General features: G+C 38.6%; 1 protein-coding gene across 2 annotated transcripts in view; it reads left to right on the plus strand.

The window, feature by feature from the left end:
- The window catches only part of tox (thymocyte selection-associated high mobility group box), a 56,781-nt gene extending 33,914 nt beyond the window's left edge, over positions 1–22,867 (plus strand). Inside the window, exons 4-11 of one of the 2 annotated variants that reach the window (XR_014870580.1) lie at positions 1,901–2,185; positions 9,215–9,460; positions 12,192–12,416; positions 14,113–14,193; positions 14,296–14,784; positions 18,603–18,763; positions 20,070–22,617; positions 22,839–22,867. Coding sequence is in view for 1 of the 2 variants with exons in the window: in XM_085140309.1 (XP_084996435.1) it covers positions 1,901–2,185; positions 9,215–9,460; positions 12,192–12,416; positions 14,113–14,193; positions 14,296–14,784; positions 18,603–18,763; positions 20,070–20,106 (1,524 nt within the window). In the remaining variant the exon portion in view is untranslated. Of the gene's footprint in view, positions 1–1,900; positions 2,186–9,214; positions 9,461–12,191; positions 12,417–14,112; positions 14,194–14,295; positions 14,785–18,602; positions 18,764–20,069 lie in introns of both variants that reach the window. The other variant, XM_085140309.1, reaches the window with a different exon arrangement.
- Positions 22,868–23,200: the final 333 nt, after the last annotated feature.

Raw genomic sequence — 23,200 nt, forward strand, 5'->3', positions numbered from 1 at the left:
TTTTTCAATTTGTTGATCATTTTGTTTTATTTTTATATCTTGTTTCCTAAATATTAAATTGAAGCGGAAACTTCAGTGGAGTGGAGTGGAAAGTGGAACCGTGTTTTAGCACGGTGGCAGCGAGTTCCACAGTGAACCTATACTGTATAACTCATTGTTTAGTTCACAAGTCATGCAACTTGTAACTCAACACTGCATGGGGGTTTGAGATAGAGCAGAAAAGAGTGAGAGATGAAAGGGAAATTGAGGATGAGATTAGGAGAGAGAGCAAAAGAGGGGTGGAAGGAGAGGGATGGTGAGAGATGAAGAGCAAAAAAGTAAGAGATGGAGAGACTGGTGTGGCTAGCCAAGCAGAAAAGACTGTCAGTCTCTATAAAAGATCTCCTCTGTCAGATTAGTATGAGAGGGCTTCTCTAACACTGCCTCTCTCCCTCTCTTTATCTCTCACTCCTCTTGCATGATTCTCTCACTCATTTCCCTCTTCATGTCTCCCTCTCATGTGTCTTTGCTCTCAGCATAATTTGTTATGATATGGGGACTGCTCCTGTGTTTTTTTGGGTTTTTTTTGTTGTATGTCAGATTAGCACCTTTGTATTTTTTACACACAAAAACCTGCCTGTGTCTATTCTCTCAGGCAAAACGGGCTCGTACATATAAATTACTGTATTGTTGTGTCACTGAATGAGCAAGTATTTGTTCACGAGGCTTTTCTTTCAAGACGGGGAATATCATTAGCAATAATTAGTCTATGATACAAGCTGTGGCTGACGAAGACAGACTGCATGACACAATACGGAGCTGTAGACTAGAGTCTGAGGAAACAATGGTGTGTAGTTTTTCCACTCGCAGTCATTTAATAACTCTGACAGTAATGTTTTATGACTCTTGTACTCCTATAGACCCCTATGCAATTATTATTGATTTTCTTTAAGTTGTGCACTCTGCTAAAAGCAACATAGCCCAGTCACTTCAAGTTTTAAGTGTTGCCCATCATGTTATGTCAGCTACCCCACACCTGACTTTAACATTCATAACATTTCAGAAAGCCCATAGCAATGTTTGTTTATTTAATAAGATAATATTAAGAAGCACTAAAGCCATGAATTTCAGCATTTCTGGTAAATCAGCTGATCTCAGCACCAGCCCACAATAGCTGATGGTTTAGTTTATGCCCTCCAGCGATCATATCCCGTATTTGCAAGCCACATGGATGCCCACATCTGTTCAAAGTACAGTGTAGATTCAACACTCTAAGGAAACAACGATGGATGGTTGGACTTTTTCCAACACCAATGAAGTGCCCATGAGGCAACAACAATGTACATTGGCTTAATAAAATTAGAAGTCTAGTTGGCATTAAATAAATGCCTACTTCCCATCACCCCAGCCTCTGAGCCTGGTTCTGTCAGAGGCTGATTCCTATTAAAAGTGAGTTTTTCCTTCCTGCTGATGCCAATAGCTTTTTCGTAGGGGGGCGTCTTGCCCTCTACGAGAAAGGGGGCAGGACGCTTGTTAGTTCAGGTCAGCCATGAAGTCAAAATCTGATATCATAGCAGCAGTCATGAGCTGATAGTGATTTAGCTTCTACACATGTAAGGTGTGCTGTTTAAGCTACGTTACCCTGCCCAATGTTACTGCATACATGCAAGCTTCTTTGCAACCCACCTCCACTGCAGCTTCTATTTTGATGCAATCTTTGTCATATCTGTTGTCACGGATACCTGCTCTGTTCTGTGCTGGGATCTTGCTGCTGCTCTTTCCATCTCGTACTTTCCATGTGCGACAGAACAAGGAATCCCTGAGCAGAACCATGTTGCTAATGATGACTCAATATTTTATTGAATACAGTGACCCTGACTAAACTGTATTTGTTTATTTTCATTGTCCTGTCTGTCTTTAGTCATACCCAGTCAGTGGTTTGGGCGATGATGATTTCAACATTCCACCCATCACTCCTCCTACCCTGCCAGATCACATGGTACCCCCTCACCTCCCCCACAACTCCCCGTCTGGACCGTATCACTCTCTGGACCCTCCCTCCAATTCAGCTCCACACCACCCCTACCAGTTGCAAGGCATGGATTTGCCCAGCATGCCTGGTAACCAGGATGGGGCCACTATGTTGAGCCAAGATGGAAGCACATTCAGCCGGGATGGTGGCCCAATGACTAGCACTCTGTCTGTGGTAAGTGGTTCCAAATAAGTCACTGTGTATACACCTGGCATTTATGCTTTACTAGTAGGGAAATAACATTTCAAAGATGGATTTACGAATATAACTACCAGAGTAGCTTTACATGATTAATTTCAAAATCGCCCCTTTACATTTGATGCGAGACCTTGGTGCAGGCACTTTAAGCCAGTTTTGTTCTAATTGGTGTCTACTCACAAACACAAGGTTTGTATGGCTCTTCTTGTGGTTTGTACACACAAGTTCACATGGAATCAAAAAATGCAGACCTATGCAAAATGAGTCTGAGTAGACTTTTTTTTAAGTCTGAGTTCTGTGAGTTTACACTGAGGGTTCTGCACACACAAAGCAGGGAGTCAATGTTAATGGAAAGTTGCAATTTGCTGTAACATTGGCCTTAGTACGATGATAGAAACCTATGTGAATTAAAGAATTTAGTGTTTGTTTTTTACTCTTTCCAATTTTATGTCCTTGTGTAGTGTATTTAAATTATTTTTCAATTCAATTACATTTTTGTAAATTCTAAATTTTTTCTCTGATACAATTTTTTTTTTCTTTTGACATGTTAGATGGTATTTTACTGTAAAACATATAATCCTCAGCATGGATGCAACAGTTCCCTTGTTAGTTGTTATGTATTTACCTTGGAAAAACTGACTGAACTTTTGTTCCAACAACATCTCACATTAAAAGTGAGGTACGCACTACATTTGCCCTAGATGAACAGTCATCATTTCGTTCCACTTACCATCAAATCATGCTTGATTAAAAGCATAAACATAATTCACATGATTAAAATCAATTAAACAATAAGAAAATGGATTTTGGATATTTAAATTTTATGTTACTATATATATGTGTGTGTGTGTGTGTTTGTAATGTGCTGAAAATGTTTAAAAAGCACACAATGAGGTCACATTACCATGTTTGATGTTGAAAAGTATATGCACACACTCAGATGTGGATTCTCTTTTCATTCACGTATAGTTCGATACCGGGTTTGACAGCACTTAATGAACAAAATATGTTGTATGGGTGACTAAATTTGGTAATGTGCGGTTGATTGGGTTGGGTGATCAGAGTTTACAGGAACACGACGCATACGGCAGCCACAATCTGAACTGCTGTTTGTGTGACAATGCGAAGCTTGAAATCCACTGCCAAGCTTTTCTTTATTTATTGTGTTAGTCAAGATAAACTTGTTGTGACAAATGTGTTTCCATGGATGATCTCAGAGATGTTTGCTGATATTTTTAAGTCTTTAAATCAGTTTTGGTTTTTGCATTCAGCCATATTTTGATAATTCACATATACATTCAGATGGAGGAGATTTGACCATCGCAATAAAGGGTTTTGCATTTATTTCCCTCTAAAAGCCTCTTTAATAATCAAACTACATACCCTTCATACACGGAGTTGTTGCCAAGTCCTAAATATCAGCATCCGTGGATGTTCTTCTCTGGGCTAAATATATCTGGTCTTCAATGGCTTATAATTAGCCTAAAAAATAATCATCGTAAACTCAGCTGTGTTAGGCCTAAATGTAGCCCAAGATCAGTGTATTTGGGGGGGTGGGGGGGTGGGGGGGGGGGGATTGTGTGTTTTTATAGCCCTATTACAACGATGAAATCATATCCCACTCAAGAAAAACAATGACTTGCACACAGAGACGCGTATGACTACAAACTCAAAAAGCAATTTTCCATTTACTAGAAGTCAAAATGTGTAAATAGTTTAGTTAACTGGACTAAAATTGGATTAACAACAAGTTTAGTAAAGCATTAAGCATAGACATTTCAGTATAATATTAATGATTCCTTAAACAGATGCCACAGTGGTGCGGTGGTTAGCACTGTTGTCTCATACCAAGAGGGTCCAAGGGTTCAAATCCACTGGCAAGAGTGGGCCTTTCTGTGTGGAATTTATGCGTGTGTGTGGGTTCTCTCTGGGTCCTGTATGTTAGGTTAACTGGTGGACTGGCTGTAGGGGTGAATAGCTCTCTCTTTGTGTTAGCACTGCCACAGACTGGTGCCCTGACTCTCAACCTGTAACAGTTGGGATTGGCTCCAGCCCCACCACAACCCTAAATTGGATAAGTGGAAGAAGATGGATGGAAATCTATAAACAAAAACACATGATTGCAAAATTATATTTTCAATTAGGTACAAAAAGTACAAATGTACATTTCTAGGAAATGGAGACTCCAAGAGAGTCAAACTGACAGCTTTATATGTTTTTAACTGTACTCTTTAATGGTTTATTCAGCTTAACTGTGCCCAGGGCAGTGTTATTTGAAGGCCAATCATGGCAGCTGGTTGATCTGACATTTTCTTCTCATGTTCAATCTTCGTTTCACAGTAAAGTGAAACTCTTGCTTTTAGCGGTGACATTCACATGTGGCTCACTGTGTGATACAGTAAAGAAATGAAAGCCAGACTCGAGACTCATAGTTACTTGAACTGTCAAAAAAAAATGGTTGTTCAGAGGAAACAGTATCAGTACTTGTCAGTCTCAGTAATAAAGATTGCTCCAATGTTTGTTAAGAATGAAACTTTCTCATCTCCCACTCTTGATCTTTCAGCCTTTTTGTCTCATCTCCATATGAAGTGTGCCTGCTGTAATATTAAGTATCATTTTGAAAAAACACAGAAAGCTGTCAGCTTTGACTTTAGGTGAATAGACTGTTGTAAATAACTTAAATATATTCAGATTTTTTTCAGATTCAGACTCTTTGATTGCGATTAACCTGCTTGTTAAATGCGGAACAATACAGATAATTATTTTAATGGGCTGAAGGGAATAAAGGTAAGCTCTTATTTCTCAGTCTGTCTGTCTCAGATTCTCTCCTCTGTACCTCAGTTTTATATTTTCATGCTAACATACATTTATTGCCAGTCCATGAATTATGGTTGCCTAGCAACCGTGCCTGGCTCAGCCTAATGTTGGGAGGGTGGTAGCAAGAGTGTGTGTGTGTGTGTGTGTGTGTGTGTGTGTGTGTGTGTGTGTGTGTGTGTGTGTGTGTGTGTGTGTGTGTGTGTGTGTGTGTGTGTGTGTGTGTGTGTGTGTGTGTGTGTGTGTGTGTGTGTGTGTGTGTGTGAGAGAGAGTGAGAGATTCCTAGGACGGGCAGGACTACTCAGATGCAGTTAACATTCAGATGTGGATGGCTCTGTTTTTATGTTTGGCTGCAGTCTGATTGGAAGTTGTTGCTCTGAATGGTGATTTTGGTGGAACTTGGTTCCAACTCATTCTGTGATATTTACCTTTACGAAACAGCATTTTTCCTTTTGTCTATTGTATAGTGAAGGAACAAGCTGTGAACTCAAACTTTTTAATTGGAAATCCAGAAGATGTGTATAATAATATGGATGGCAGCACATTTCATATGATGTGGTGCAATGTAATTATTGCTTATCCTAATATTTCAGTTGCAGACACGCAGCAAGATTTCTAAATTTTAAATCTGTTAGACACAACACTTCACAAAGTCATTGTTCTAATTGAAGCTGCAGCAATTAGTTGATTAATCGATTATAGCTGATGAATGTGTGAAAATTGTTTGTGCAAAAAGGACAAATATTTGATGACTTAAGTCTTAAAGATGAGAGTTAGTTGTTCTTCTTCTTTCATTTTGGTAACAAGTGATTAATCCTAAGCTCTCTTTGAGCTCTAGGATATTATTTGGGGATTTTGCGGTTACTTATTAAAACATGAATAACAATGAAGGCAACGTTCAGGTGAAGCCTTAATGAAAGCAGTTGTGGGTTGAATTCCAAGCCCCCCCAAAAAAATATCAGTAGTAAAAATATCAAGTTTTTTTATTGATAAAACATTTAAAATCTGAAAACTTTCCACATTAAATGTGAATGTTTCGCACCTCTACTTGTCCTTGAGTCTCAGTGTCAGTAACCACAAGCAATGGTGCTGGCTTCAACAGGGTTTTACTTCCATATAAAAACAGTCTCGATGCCAAACAAAGGGAATATCACTTGTGCCATTATAAAAATATTTCTTAACTGGGGTTTAATTAACCAGAGTATAAAATGACAAGAAAATGCATATTAAATTAGGTAACACCGACTCTTTGCTTTAATTAAATATGTCAGTCATTGTCACTATGCATTCACTCCCATTTAAACCCATTTAGCTAGGAAAACCCTTAGATATAGATGTATAGTGATAAACAACACAATCAAAGATCAAATTGATCTTTGGAAAATAACTTTTTAAATACAGTCAAGGTTAAAAGAAAGTACACCTTCTATCATTTCTATGATTTTACATTTCAGGACGAAATAAAAAATTATCTTGTCCATAGCAGCTCTTAAACTTGGGTAAATACAACATCAGACCAATGACTCATGGTGTATTGCACCACATCCTTATTTAGTCAAAGTCAAAATGCAGATTGTGAAAAACTAAGTACAAGTATTCGTCTCTCGCATTTTTTTGGAAGAATTTTGGTCCACTCATCTTTACATTGATGCATCACTTTGTTTATACGCAGCTTTCTTAACCAGCGGCATTCCAGTCACATTGAGATCTTTCTTCCTTGGCATTGCGTTAACACTCACCTGAATGCTCCAAACCTGGAAAATACCAAAACATTAAGGTGCTCACACTTCCTGTTTGCCGCTTAGTGTCTTAACCTCTATGGAAGCAAAGCGTATGGTTAGTTTTTCACATGGTGCTTCTGAATTTTGACTAAATCGTTAAATAAATAATGGCAGGCTGTAATATATAATATGTTTTCTAGCTCATCTGAAGTTGTATTTACATCATTTTAGGATCAAACAAAGGACCAGTTTATTTTTTATAGTGTCCTGAATGTTATATGCAGTCTTGTTTACACATTAAACATATTGTATGTTCATCTATGTTTACTAAGCTGACATTTTGTTGTTTGACCAGAAAAAACTTTATAAATCCTTTATTTGGCATGCTTGTTGTCATGTAGGTAAATGGCTTTTCTGTTTGTTCAGGCATGATGGCAGCTCTTGCTGGCAGTTTTGAGATTGCATGCAAAGGAGTGATACAGATTGTATTTGACTAAAAACAGGAACATATTTAGAATTTTTCACCTCTACTTTTCATAATGAAATCCAGTAATAACCACACCTGTGTGAAGGTGTGAAAATACCGCATACAGCACTTGTTTCATGGCATGAGTCAGTCATTACTCAGCCTTCGGGGGTTTCCCCTCTGTGGCTGTCTTAGGCCATCATCAGAAATGACCCCCGCAAAGGAAAATCAGATTTTTTTTTTTTTCTCCATCGATAATGTTTTTATCTGTGAAACAGTTTTGTTATTTTGTGCCTACAGCCTCTGGTATAACCTTGCGACCTTTATTTCCAGTTAACTGTTGCTCCTCGTGATGTTACGGGCATTTGTTGCATATCTTGCTCTGAATTTTTCCATTGGTACCTTTGCTCCTTTTCTTTGTTATTCAGAACCAGGCAGTTTAAAATTTGTAATAGAGTTGAGCATAGTAAGATTGTAATCAAATAAAATAACTATATATTGATTTGTAATTTTATTTCAGTAGGTATAGTAAGAAAATATTAGATTTTTAATGAAGCCCTAATATCATTTCCTCTATTTATACTTTTGCTGTCAAATCTGGCAAAGAGCAAAAGCATTTGTGGAAAGTTATGGCGATAGGGTATTTTGACAGTTTATTACTATGACATTTATTAAAGTCCCAACCCAGGCGATGTCAAACCACAGCTCGTATTTTCAGCATTTCCATCAGCACATACACATCGTTCTGAAACCTGTTCCCATGTAAGAGAAATGTCACTCACAGTTCTATCGAAACGCCAAAGCAGAGACCGCTGCCGAGACACAGAAGCCGAGTTGAGGTAACATGTTCCCAACAGGGACACATCACACTAGACCACATCCGTTATTATTCACATGCTTACTAAGAGGAAACTCTAAATACGAGCCATCATCGGAGTCCCGTCTTCATATTTGTGATCATAGGTGTCAAAGTCCCCACATCTGTGGTGTTAGCAGTGATAACTTTTGTTTTCCCGAGAAGTGGACTGAATATCGCTGATGACTGGCTCACTGCAAGAAGAGCTCAACCTTGGCAGTAAAAACTCAACTATTACAAGTGTTCACACAAAAACGGGACACGAGGAGATATCTTTGTATCAAGTCATTCATTTCTATATTTATTAAATATGTTTTGACATCTACTTAATAACATTAACAAAAAAGAAATATTAAGTTTTGAGTTTTATGTGGGATTTGTTCAGCATTGTTCAACCCTTCATTGTGTTCATACAGTTAATCAATTGACTTTTATTTATATAAATTCACAACAACAATTGGCTCACATCAGTTTATATTGTAAGAAAATTTTTAAGTTTAAAGTTTGCTCTTTTTTTTTTAGTTTTATAAAATAATTCTTTGTAAGGGGGAATAAATAACAGAAAACTCAGTGAAAAGTGTTGGTATCCACCATACCATTGTTATAAACGTAAGCCCGGGATTTGACAGACATTGCAGTCTAATAATTAAGTCACTCACGCAGTAAGGTAGTGCGTTATTTACTTTGCACTCATCCTCTCCCACATGTGAAGTTTTGCACTAGCTTCTCATGGGAGTAGCAGTGGAGTTTAAGATCTGTAGTGAATACTTTTGGGCTTCTGATCCCATCTTTCCTCAGACCTGTCAGTTGTTACCACCATTACTGTGAGATTTCATTATGAGTTAATCCTGGACTGCTGCATAGCAGAGACAAAACCTGATCAAATGAGGGGTCGAACGTCCACACACAGAGGCCCAGATCAAGGATGCTTCATTTTTATTTTTTTATTCTTATCCAAATCAACTAATACTGATTGGATTTTGCATTACATAATGCGTTTTTGGAACAAAGATTCTACAATAATGTACAATAATGAAAAGTTAAGCGAGCTAACAGCAGATTGGAATATTTTAAACATAAATGCAACAAAGGGAAGTCAAGTCATCCACTTTTTTCACTGCCATAATCACTTGTTTTGTTTACACAGATGCAGCAGATGGTGAATTCAGATTCTCGGTTTACCAGCAGCCAACAGCCAATCGAAGCAGCGCTTGGGCCCAAGAGCCAATCGGGCATGAGCCAGCAAAACCAGTTGTCCACCATCAACCAATCCCAGCTGGGACTGAGTGGGAACTCTGCTACCCATAATTCCCCTTCACCTCCTGGAAGTAAATCTGCCACTCCATCTCCCTCCAGTTCAGCACACGAGGACGACAATGATGATGGACTCAGGGTAACAACACACAGACACATGGACGCAGCATCTTCTGTTCAAATGACTCACATCTTGCTGGGCTGTAACACCCAGTTTTCTTTTGTGAGTGCATAGATACTAGAGAGCTATTTTAATAATGTTATGTGTCATCATGGAGGCATTCTCCATGCATATCAACTAGACAGAAATCAGCTCTCTCGTTGTTGGCTGTCTCACACCGCTCCAAACTAACTGCTCATTTTCTGGGGAAATGAAACTATTACTGTGTTGCTGAATAATATTTACCAACTTTGTCACACACTATAGATAGGAAACAGTATAAGCCACTGTGCAGGTAATTTTTTTCTTCAGGAGTGGAAGGGTGGAAAATAAAAGAGCAAAAATGAGTCTGATACTCATACACATCATAACAGGGGCCCCCCTTTATTGAGCCGCATGCAAGCTCAGGAAAACCCAGCGTGCTTATTAGACAATGCAGATTAATTTATCTGGCAGCTTTTACTCACAGATGGTTTAGAGTGCTTTAAGGAAGAAAAATTATTCATAAGAGCAATATTAAAGGCATTAATTTACCATGATAAAGAAAGTGCAGTTGTGGTGCAGCATTACAGGCGAAATATGACCTTCTTCATAATCCAAGTGAAGGATCCTGCATGAGGACACAATTTTCAACCAAAGATTTTGGTTATGCCATTGGCCAGATGGTGATGTTACGTGAATCAGATAACAGCAGGAGGATTTTTTTCCCTATGATGTAAGGCTGCAGACAGATGAATTTGATTAAAGCACATACCGTGCTGATGAAGCAGCTTAGATGAGTTTGTTTTGGTTAAGTGAAAATGTATTTCTCTATAGAAAATCACTGCAACAGCTAGCAGCCATCAAATCATAGAGAAAGCAGCACAACTGATACCACTTTAATATAATTTGTAGACACAATAATGTTGCTCAAGGGTCATTATTGCAGCTTGACCAATCGTATCATTATGATGTCATAACTTTGCACCCTGGGTCCAGTACTTTCCTTCATGACACTGAAGTTTGTGTGTAGTATTATTTTCAGACTTGCTGTTTTCAGTCAAACATTAATTACTTAATTATGTTTGAACGCCCTTTCTCAACATTTCTTTATATCATTTATATTGAGCACTAGTTTTCTAGCTTTCTGAATGTCTTTCAAAGTTATGGTTTGGACATTGGCTGCTTTTTCACTCATTTTCAGAGAATTGTTCACTAAGCCACTTAATAACACTGACCTCAAGTGATGAACTGGTGTTGTGTTTAAACATATTAGATAACATAGCAATGACACAACTCTAAATTGTACCTCTAGGCACATCGTTACTAGCAGCCTGTTGCAAAAACATATGACTACATACTACTTCTTTAGGTAAATCCATGAAAATTGTCAAAGATGACACAATTTTACAGGCATTTTTGCACTAACAAGGTGGTTTCCAAATAGCTATTAGCCAATAACTTGACGCATCTCAGCATGGTATGCAGTGTGCCCTTTAAAAATGTGAGCAAACTGCACATCAGCCCCCTACTTCATGTGCACCTCAAGCACACGTTATTCAAGGATTTCTTTAACAGTATAGAAAATTCTTCTTCCTCAGCTGGGCTTATGATGTTATGACATAAAGTATATGATCCGAACACTGTTAAATGATAATCAGTAATCAGTGAAAGTTTCTCAGAAGAATAACTTAGAACCATATAGACAATAACGTTTGTGCAGATGTGCTGCTTTTGCTGAGGTATTATGGCGACTTCACCCATTTAGCGCAGCAATGACTGTAACCACTCTACTGAGAGGCTCTTCTGCTGGTGGGGACTTTCCCTAAGACCATCTCTGCGGTTCACTTATAGCTTAACATCAAAGATTAGCTGAGGACATGTTTTAAAAACAGTTTTGGTGGGAATTGTTCAAATGCAAACTTGCTAACAGCAGAAAGAAAATCACTCACTCTACAGTTTTGAATGATATATTTAATTTACATTCTAACATTTTATGCTTTACGTGTTATATACAAATTTCTCTTTGTCAGTCTATATCGGGGGTATCCAAGTAAAATTTAGGGAGGTCCAGTTAGAGAAAATATCCTCAAACATTGGTCCAGAAAATCATAAAGTTCCACATAATTATATATATTTAAAATATAATACGTTTTCAAGTAGACTGACAGTTGTAAAAGAAAGTACGATTTAACAGTATATTAAAGTTTGTAATTAATTTTTACAATGGACTGGCAGGTACTCTAACAATAAAATAATAATGAAATGTTCTTTTCTCATTTCAAGTAAAACAGGATTTGGCTTTTTTTTTTTTTAAAAAGGTGTCTTCAAATAAAATGTTTAATTTTGAGAAATGAAAAGGTTTCATTTAAGTTTCCTTTTTTCTTATTTTTCCTTAACTACACTTCACATGCAAACCATCTCGGCGTTAACACTCCTTTTCCCTCTGTCTGTTTCTCTGAATTACTGTTTTCACATGCGCTCTGAAAAAACGATTTGATTGGCTGAGATTGTTCTGTGTTTTTCCTTAATAATTAATTACAATGACAACTGTAAAGACAAAGGAGGTTAAAATAACCTTACCGTTAAACATAAGAAAAGCTGAAAAATAAAAACAGTCTGTCAAAATCTAGTAATAGTCGCAGTCCACCTATTGGTGACCTAGGATCTATATATTCATCCATTCACATTTTCTCTATATACAGTGTTAACCTTTATTCTGTTTCGGCAGGGAGAGAAGAGGCCAGCAGCAGCGGACATCTCCAAGAAACCGAAAACGCCAAAGAAAAAGAAACGAAAGGACCCCAATGAACCAGTGAAGCCAGTGTCTGCCTACGCTTTGTTCTTCAGGGACACCCAGGCTAATATCAAGGCACAGAACCCCAATGCCACCTTTGGGGAGGTGTCAAAAATTGTGGCCTCCATGTGGGATGGTCTGGCAGAAGAAGAGAAACAGGTAAGGAGAGGGAAGGCTGTACTAAAGTAGGAATAAGGGATAATAAATAGGAAAAGACAAATTTCACTGTATCTCAGTAGTTCAGTTTTTTGTGACATCTCCCTTCATATGTGAAACATTTCCAAAAATGTCATTAGCACCACCCCCATGACTCATATTGATTCCGCTGAGTGTCACTGCTTATATTTGGTGGTTTGCTGCACAAAATTGCAACCAAACTGATAGTAATTCTGCAAAGTTCTAGTTAAAACTGATCCTGTGAAGGCAGGCTCTTCACCTTTATAGAGCTCATTTTGAAACAAAATGATTAACACGGCCCAAAGCAAGCACATCAGAAAATCAAATACTGCAAAGAACATAAGCATAACACACACTAAAAATCATTAAGCAGAGAGAGAAAACATATTAAAACAGATCAAAATCAAATCAGAAAAGGCTTACCGATAAGTTAGTCTTCGTTGGTCTGTGAGTGACCGACTTAACCTGAATACTCAGGCAGTTCATCCCACAGCTTAGGGCTCTGACAGCAAATGTCTGCCAGCTGCAGTTTTAACAGATGTCCTCTGTTCAAAGAGCTCAGGCTCTATCGAAGCTCATGTCTGACTAGCAGGTCATATAGAGGACGGATGCCACGAAGATCCTTAAAAATCAGCAGTAGCATTTTAAAAGCTGAGTACCAACAGTGAAATGAAGCTAAAGCAGGTGTACTTGTTTTTTCTGGTACTTGCATAATATACAGAACTGATTCTCATTCCTCTGATCTGTGTTTTGTATTTGGTATCAGTTTACATCCACAATTAGGATGCAAAATTGAGGTTGGGATGATGGCAAATGCTATTTTTATATTTGTGAGAGAATGTCGGCATTAGTGATTTGTTTATATCACCACTGTCTAAATAAATCAAATCACTTTTATTGTCACATCACATGTGCAGGTACACTGGTACAGTACATGCGAGTGAAATTCTTGTGTGCGAGCTTCACAAACAACAGGTGTGCAAAAAAAAAAATACAATAACATAAAACAAGCAAAATATAAGAATGGTTAAATCTGAGAGTAATAAATATATGTACAATATAATAGTATATGCATTACTGGATGTGTATACTAAATATGTTTTTCTACGTGTGTGTGTGTGTGTGTGTGTATACATATTTTACAAATTAAATAAAGTAAACAATAAAATATATAAAATATACAGAGGTTGGTAGTTGAACATGTGCAAAACAAGTGGCATTTATATCCAGTGTGGAGTGCAGATATAGCTTCAGAGAAGCACTAGCATTACTGCACTCTTGCCCTTGAGGCATATCATGCTCATTTTATTCTGTGACATAAAGGAAGCAAATGCAGAGTGCGTGAAAAAGGCGATAAGTGTCAGCATCATGTTTGTGACAGGAATCAACCGTTTATTAGGGGAATGTGAGTCATTAACAGTCATTAATGTGAACCTAACAGTTATACAAGTGGCATGTCAGCTGGACTGATCGCTGCTGGGCTTCAGAGAGTATCGGCACATGCTTTGGGAATTGATAAATTTGGCATTAGCTCAGCGTTAGAGTGATATTATTATTATTATTATTATTATTATTATTGTTCTGATTAAATCCAACCTAATTTTTGTAGTCGTGCCTTTTGTTTATCAAATGCTGTGATGAAGGTTCACACTTTCAGAGTTAAATGTTTGCGTTTCAGGTGTACAAGAAGAAGACTGAGACGGCTAAGAAGGAGTATCTCAAACAGCTGGCTGCCTACAGAGCCAGTCTGGTTTCACAGGTGCGCTACACACACTGATACACGCCAAGTTAAGTTACGGATTATAAGAGTGAAGGGTCAGAAAATTCCTGATTTTCTGTTTTCCTTTTTCTTCTTCTACAGAGTTACAATGACCCATCTGATATGAAGCAACCCCACTCTTCCTCCTCATCTTCCCCCTCTTCTACCTCCATGATTACACCCAAACATTCAGTGTACCCTGGTCACCCAGGCCAGCACCCTTCCTCCAGCCCACTCAGCCACCCTCTCCCTCCTCATCACCATCAAGGCATGTACATGCCCTACCCTCACCCCTCACACCCTTCCCACACCTCGAGCCCTGGCCTCAGCCCCCATCTTCCCCCTCCCCACCCTCAGATACATCCCCAGCTCCAGGCTCTGTCCTCCAGAGGGACGGTGCCACGAGCCAGCGTCCCCCATCAGGGAGCCATGTCCCTTGGCACTGTAGCGGCCGCATCCACCCCTCCTCTCCAGATCAGCCCTCCGCTCCACAGCCAGGCACACCTGGGAGGGCTGCACAATCCACACCATCAGCACCAGCAGCTCAGTGGCCACTCAATGGGAATGGCACACTCCCCTGCTATCACACAGGTCAGTTGCACTTTAAAAATCTTACTATGATGATAATGATACATGCATGTGTAGGGACATGTCTGCAGGGACAAGTCGCTGCCCTGTTTCCATCAGATGTGAGTCATTTATGTGTGTGTTGGACCGTAATGGTGACGCAGCATTTGATTCAGTTTACTAAAAGATTTTGTTCACTTAGAATGATTCCATGTCTTAATTATATGTATCTGTTTTAGCATAAATCTTAAATAAGTGTGGACAACTCCAAGAACCCGCTGAGCAACCGTTGTGTTTGTGCGTTTGATATCGGTTTGATGTGGAAGTAGGAAAAAAGTGCAATGCACCAACCACATTTGCTGCATAATCAGTCATTTTTGCTAGTAATACTTTGAGATGGTGTGAGGACAGCTACAACACACAGATGCTGCTGTTTAACTACATGTAAGAACACGTAGTTACCCATCACTGATGGTGTTGCTGGCAGGTGTTTGAAGTCTTTTGGCACAGATACCATGGCTTTCTCCATCACTGATGTGGATTTGCCTGAATGTTAGTGACTAAATGTCTAAATGGCAGAATGTTGTCACTTTAAGATTAGTTAAACTGACAATGTTACACAGCTGAAAAAGGACTTACCTCGACTGTAACAGAGTCAATCAGTCTGTCAGTCAGCCTCTCTGCCTTTACTGTCAGTGTTAGCTGCTCATTTAGTATTTCTGCGAACAGAGGGGAAAAAGAAAAGATGAACAGCTATGATATGAATTCATGGAAGACTGTCTCCTCCAGAATAGTTAAAATCAGAAGATTACCACTGAGCCTCACTTCCCATTTGATCCCCCTTCCTTTTTATGGTACACTTTTTAATCCCCAACTCCCATAATCCCTTTCTCTCCTCCATTTTGCATATTTTTAGAAAAAGAGAGAACCGAAAACATAGAAAAGTAAAAGAGAAGGCAAAAATGAGAGGACACAGCTACAGAGCGCTAAAAGTTTTATTTTGTTTTTACTGAGTCAAGAGTGAGAACTGATGGGGGAAGGGAGAGAGGGGAGAGAGAGAGACAAAAGAGGCAGATGGGGTCTTTGTGAAGGAGTGAAGGAGAAGAATTTGCTCAACAATAGATGAATAGGTGAGGTAGAGGAGGAGGGGGAGAGGAGAGCGGGGGGAACCAAACCACCTGCTGTCCTCCTCTTTCTCCTCTTTCACTCACAACACTCAGATTAACTTCCCTTTCAGTCCCCCCTCCCCCACATACACACTTTTGTCATTTTACACACTCATTTTTCCATCTCTCCTCCCTCGAGTATCCTATGGTTAGAGACATGCTTGCTGATGTTTTTCCCCTCTTTTCCTCTTCCTCCCAACTTTACATTTTCACTTTTTTCCCCTCCCTCCTCCTGGGAGATAGAATCAGAAAAGCTCTCAAAATTCTGTAATTACTGCTCATGAACCTGCGACCCATCCCTCTCCTTTTCATGTGAGTTTCATTCAGAACTTCATCTCTATCTCTGTTCATCTGAAACCATTCTGCCAAAGATGTGCTAATAGCTGGCTTTCAGAACCCATCAGCTGTCCATGGACTAATTCAGGTTGAAGGAGGAAATAAACAGTATACCATTAAAACTTTCCTTAATGACACTTTAATGCAAGAAAAAAAGATTTTACTTTTTACCTGCTTTTTTCAAGTACTGTGACTAAATTTTCACTAAAGTTATGTTTGGCACAGTGAACCCTCTCAGACTATTCAGGACAACTTCTCCTTTAAACCTTTCATTTTTATTTTCACTTTTATTGCTATTGTCTGAATGCATCTAGTGTAACAAAAGAGAGACCCCAGAATTTATCTTCAATGCTACCATCTCTGTCTCACCATCAACAATGAGCAGCTGTGACATGGACTCGTTCTATGACACAAAGTCTACATAAGGACAAAAACACTTTATTATTATTTTACTATCAGCAATATTAGCAGGCAAGCAAGTCACAGTGCATTTGTGACCTAAGTGGGGAAATAGGTGAAATAAGCAGGAACTGTTTTGTGTTACAGGTTGTTAAAATAATATTTATTTATTTATTTTTTAGGTATTTAATTGTCATCCTATTGTTGTTGCTGTGCATGTTAGGAATCATAAATGCATGGCATCGCTACATAAGTGTAAAAATGTACTGTATGGTTGTCGCACTGGGTCTCGAGCGGTTTGTTAGCACTAGCAGGTAAGCTAACTTTTTGCCAGATAAAAACTAATTTTATCTATGAAATCAAACCATCTCATCAACCAGTATAGAAAGCACCAGTATTGTATTTAACTATCGGTCATCAGCAGGGAATTTGAAACGTGGGGCTTGGGTTTAAGAAGTTTAAGTTTGGGTTTAACACAAACTTTTGGCTGGTGTTAACGCTACCATCTTTGCTAACATGCTAACGGCGGTCTGGCGAGGAAGGCGCGGCTAGTAGGTTCAGCGGGCATGTGGTGTGGAGGTTAGCCTAACTCGGAGGCGAGTCAGTTAAATAGAACAAAAGACCTTTAGTTGGTTATATTAACAGAACAAGACTATACAAGCTAGGTGTCCACGGCTCTACTCTATTCGTGCATGCATGTGCCGGGGGTAGGTAGTCGCCAGCGCCAGCCCATTACAGTGGTACGGTCCCTCTAAACAGATGCTCGGCTGTAATGACTGCCTCTGCACTCACACTAGGAGACTCTCAAACTACTACAATAATAGGACGACACTCCCTAGTGGTGCTATATCATAATAAGGGTTGTTACAATGGACAAACTACAAACAATCTCTTAAAATAAAATTTCATTTAACAGTGCATACTTACGCAGCCCCTCTGATGACATGGTCCAAAAAATAAATAAATTGTGGCCACAAAATATACAAAATGGGTATAACGTGCCCACGAAATACTTATTTGTATTTATAACGTGCGCACGAAATGCTAATTTGTAGCCATGAAACACTTGACCGATAACTGTGATCCTTCCCAGGCCCTTGCAGTTGGTTGACAATAAAATCGATCCCGGCGTCCAGGTCGTACTTACGTCTGTAAAGCAACTGGGCTCTCAATATCCTGTTTAAATGTCTCTCCGTAATAATGGTTCCTTGCATTGCCAGGCTTTTCAAAATGCATTTGTAGCTCATTCCCAGCCTAAAATAAAAATCAATCATACTGTCTCTGTCCATGGTTTATAGGTTTAGCCTACTCTTATGCACATCAATATGATGTGCGCACATTATCTATTTCGTGGCCACAAATGCGTAATTCGTTGCCACGTTATACCCAATTCGCGCCTACAAATTAGCATTTCGTGCGCACGTTATACCTATTTTGTGGTCACAATTTATTTATTTTTTGGACCATGTCATCAGAGAGGCTCCGTACATACTAACCTTCTTGCTAACATTATTGCTTTCATCTAAGTGGAAATACTAGTTGGCTAGCTTGCTAAATTATTTCACCAGCTAATGTGATCTGACACATACATTTATCTCTGGGGCCACAATATGTTGCTGTTTTAGAACCCTCCACTGCGGCGCGCACAAATCCTGTCCTGTTACAAGCTTTGAAAGTGGCCACTCAGAAGAAAGTGGGCTTGTAATTATGATTGCGTTAAAGAATGAATATTTTCAAGGTCTCCTTTTTTGTCAAATGCATATTTGAAATCACCAACTTATTGTTAAAGGTGCTCCCTCTTGAATTTTTTTTTTAAATAACTTATAATCGTTTTGTTTGTTTACACCTTGAGGCAGTTGTTTTTGTTGTGATTTGGCACTATATAAATAGAATTTGAATTTAATTGTTTGGGTTTGTTTGTTTATTTGTTTGTTTGTTTAGGGCTACCTTCCCTCCCTCCAATCTGACTACCAGCCAATAGGTGGAGGTATCATGAACAGTGGAGCAGTGATGTCATCATCAGTGGATTACCACCAGATGGGTCGGCATACCCCGAATCAACACCCCTCTCTGGACTGGAGCACTGATTACCATGGCAACGGGTGTGTACTAACACTGCACTGGATTGCAGGTGTTTAAAAAGAAACCCAAAACTCAACAGACGTGTTGTTGTCTGCAGTGATGTTAGATGATGTGGTTACAGGTGGCAGTGGCCACATCCGATCAAGAAAACATGGTTCATGGAGGGGAAAAAAAGTAACATCAAAGATACATTTCAAGAGCACCAACAACCCCTTTCTGACTACACCTTTCCTGTGTGGAAGTCTGTGACATGTTATTATAATCCTGGATAACAAAACTTTTAAAAGTAACTTGTAACATAGCAGTATTAGTACCATTTAAAAAGTTGGCATGTAACATTATATTCCATACTATAAGAAGAGTGATTGTTAGTCAAAGTTTGCATTTAACTTTCACTTTTGCATTTAGCATCTCTACCACCACATAACCAGCAAAAAGCTTGGTAATTTCTATTGAATTAACAGCTTTAGCCAAAGTAAAAGTTAGCGAACTGTGATTTCAGGGCTGTCCCGCCCAGTGAGCCTAACCACTAGTGTTGTGGAGCTGTAGTTAGCATTAAGGTAACTCTTCCAAATGCAAAGCAGAGCTCCTTAGCAGCTGATAGACACTTATCATTGGCTGACACAAAATAATGCAAATACTTTCACCATGAAACAACCAGCCTGTCTGTCATTGCTGATTCAACTGCACTATTATTAGATGGGTTTCTATCTAGGTGCAGCATATATTTAAACAAAATAACAGAAAGAAAATGTTACCAGTCCAGATGGTGCTGCTAAACTGTTAAAGGATAAGAGAATACAGTGAGACGATGTCAATGAAAGACAAAGGAAAGATAGTGTTGAAAACATGATGGGAATGTGGTTTTTCTATTAGTCTTTCATATGTAATAATGTGAGGAACATTTACCCACTGCTCTTGATAGCCATCCAGTGGAGCAGAAGCTTTTCTATCTTAGCTAAATATAAAAACCTTTTAGCAGTAGTTCTCAGTTTCCATATGAATGCAGAAAAAGGCCTAAAAGCAGATGCGTGGGATTACACCTATTAAAATGAAATACAACTGCATTACCTGTAATATTAACCAATGTGTACTCTGCAGTCTACATTAATCACTTTAAATGCATATCACCTCGGCATACAAAAGATTTGGATTAACGTAAATTAATCTAGAGTAGAAATGACCAAAACCAGTTCATATAATCTTATAACAGACTTGATTTTTCTTGAGGCTCGTTAGGAAACTAAAGGGGAAAAACTCGTGGTCATCATTGAAACAATGAAGCGTGTCAAACATGTCCTTATTGATTCTCCTCTCTGCTTCCAGGGCTCTCCAGAGAGACAAACCTCTGTATCTGAGCTAATCTCAGGACCAAATGGCATCAACCTTCTGCCAAGCCCTTCTACTGCCACACCACAGAACCTCCAGCTTGTTCTCTCCATCCTTAAACACAGCGAGAGCCAAAAATCAGACTCACAGTGGATCGTCTAAATCCGGAATAAATTAGTTTATCTCTTAAAATAATAGTTCCAGCAACAGAAGAATCAAACATTTCTCGAGAATGCTGACAAAACATCTGCATTTGGCGCTTTCTACTGTCTATTTACTGCATTGTACGACCATTGAACTGAAAATGTGTACACCAGCATGGAGAGGTATATTGGTGTATATACTCCAACCTTTGTCTGATTTCCCATCTGCCCCAGTTCCTCTTTTGCAAGGATGGTGTTTACAATTAGTTGCTGTAAATTGCTGTAACATAATCTTTTCAGTTGTCCATATAAGGACAATTACTCGTTTCTTTTTTCTTTAACTCATACTTGCGGTCTCCTTCTATAGCCAAAGTCAGAGGAACGGCAAAAAAAACAAAATGTTATTAACCAAATACGACACAAATTGTGTTTGATAACTGGTTCTTTAATCACATGAACGTTAGCCCTCAGTTTGATGCCATCTGGTCTGAAGTCCCACTCGGTGTCTGCAGAGACAGAGAACATATGGTTACTGTGAGTGTGGAACACTGCGATAATGACTGAAATCTCACCGCTTCGTTCGGCTCAAGACAAATTGGAAAAAGATCTGGAAGAGCACCTGAAGCTGTTTGTTTAACCAGGCACCGACTGTGAATAATTGTGTACGATTAAAGAACGTTTGTTGTGCTCTTGATGAAATCCACTGTATTTTAGTCCATGAAATAATAAAATGTCAAACAATTGTCTGCTGAAAAAAAACATCCCTTTGTATGATGACAGCTCCTCCTCCTGGCATATGTCTGTTGATAATATTGATTTGGATCCAAACTGTGTGAGTGTGTGAAGTGTTAATGAGAACGCACAAGTGGGTTGCATGGTCGCCTTTGTCATCTCTATCTCTCTGTTCACAGAGGCTATTTAAGAAACTTTAACTGTTGCTGGGTTGGCTGTGTTTAAATTTGTTTTTGTTTTGTTTTTTAAATCAGCTTTTGTTCTAGTGTTAATGATAATGAGACATATCGCTCTCGTTCTGTATCTCTTTGTATTAATGTGTTTTTTGTTTGGTTTTGTTGGCAGATGAAAGCACTCTGGGCAACAGCACCCATTATGGTTTCCTTATTTTTAGATTCTAATAATGTGTTTGAGAATAAAGTCAACGCTGCATTGACATGCAGTCATTACTCCAAACCTGCCTCTTTCATGTTATTTCTGAGTGCTTTGTGACAGCTGTTTTAATTAACTGCACATAATAGCACACCCCTTTACAACTCCTTTGACACAATACACCTTTGTCTGTATCCTGCCCCTTCATTTATTTAAAGTAGTTTGCAAGTGCAAAACAAATACCTTTGAAGTCTCGCAAAATAAGTATTTTTTACCTTTATTAGGTCAAACAGAAAATCCTACTTTAGTGTTTCTTTTCTTTTGTAGCCACACAGCTTTGGTTTCTTAGATGGAGACGTCAGTGAAAATGGTCATTTTTTGTAAATGGTCTAATACGTTGGCTTGTTACATTGTGTTTAGTATTGAATTTAGTATTGAATTGCATTGAATTGAATTTGGATGGCATTAATATATGATTTATAGGGTTAAAAATAAAACCAGCACTGATGAGCCAAAAACTAATGGACTCTTGAGGCTGATTCCAAAAGCCACCCCATACAGAGTCTATATGTGAAAGATGGACATATCCACTATGATGTCACCAATTAGTTTTCAAGTCCAGCATGTTGTTGGTGGTGTTTGGAGCCAAGAATTGTTCACGGTGGTGCACCAGAATGAAGGGCTAAGTGCAAGCGTGTTTAGCAAACTGTATGAGAGCAAATTCATAATTAGCATAAACATGGATAAGTGCAATTAGTGCTCATCAAAACTGAAGTATAAAAGCTTTTTTTTTTTGTTCTGTAGGAATCCAGTTATTTGACTTTAATTGAGGTGTGGGCTTTAACATTAAGCCACAGGAAAATCTACATTTTAACCCTAAAGCACATTTTGTACCAGGTTGTAAACAGGCTTTTTAATGCTATAAAGTTATGGGAGTATGACTCACACATGGTGCCAGCCTCATGTGGCCAGATGAGGAACTGCAGTTTTTGGCACTTCATGGTGTCCTGGTTTCTACATCCATCTTTTTCTATCTACTCTTTAATGATAAAGCTAAAATAGATGTAGAGGAAAGATTTAAACCATGCAAAGTGGAGGCTGATTGGCTTAAAAAAGGCAGGTGAGAAAATGATTGGACTAGAGCAGGGGTCTGCAACCTTTAACACCCAAAGAGCCACTTGGACCCGGTTTCCACGCACAAGAAAACACTGGGAGCCGCAAATACTTTTTGAAATCTAAAATGAAGATAACACTGTATATATTGTTTTTTACTTTTATGCTTTGTGTGAACAACTAAAGTAAGTAAGTAAAGTTTATTTATTAAGCGCTTTTCACAGACAGGCAGTCACAAAGCGCTGTACATAAATATTAAAATAAACAATACAATCAATAGACATACACAATGTAAAAGATCAAATGTAAATAATGTAAAGAATATAAAATACGTAGATCAACAAAAGGCTTGTTTGAACAGAAAAGTTTGTAACTGCTTTTTAAAAGAATCCAGAGAGCAACTAAGGTGTGTTGCTTATGAAATCCATGAAGTGCTACAGAGAAAATTACATTTTATTTATGTAATTAACACATTTTGAACTCTTAAAGAAATATAACAAAAGGAAAGACACCCAGCTGAACTAAAATGATCCAGCGAACAAAAACTGTTGTGAGCTGCCCCCCTTATATCGCCTTTGGGCTTTTGGAGCCTTGACCTGACTTTTAAAAAGTAATTGGAAAAAAGCGCTATGCTGCTGAAAAAAAAAAATAGATATTTGCACAATTCTGCCTAAATATGTATTTTACCTGGTTAATGTGTGTGGCGGGGCGTGGTCTGCAGTGCCGCTGCAGGGAGGCGGACGCACCTGAGCGGCACCTGCAATCACG

The sequence above is a fragment of the Neolamprologus multifasciatus genome, chromosome 18 (genome assembly GCF_963576455.1).
Source record: "Neolamprologus multifasciatus chromosome 18, fNeoMul1.2, whole genome shotgun sequence".
NCBI lineage: Eukaryota > Metazoa > Chordata > Actinopteri > Cichliformes > Cichlidae > Neolamprologus > Neolamprologus multifasciatus.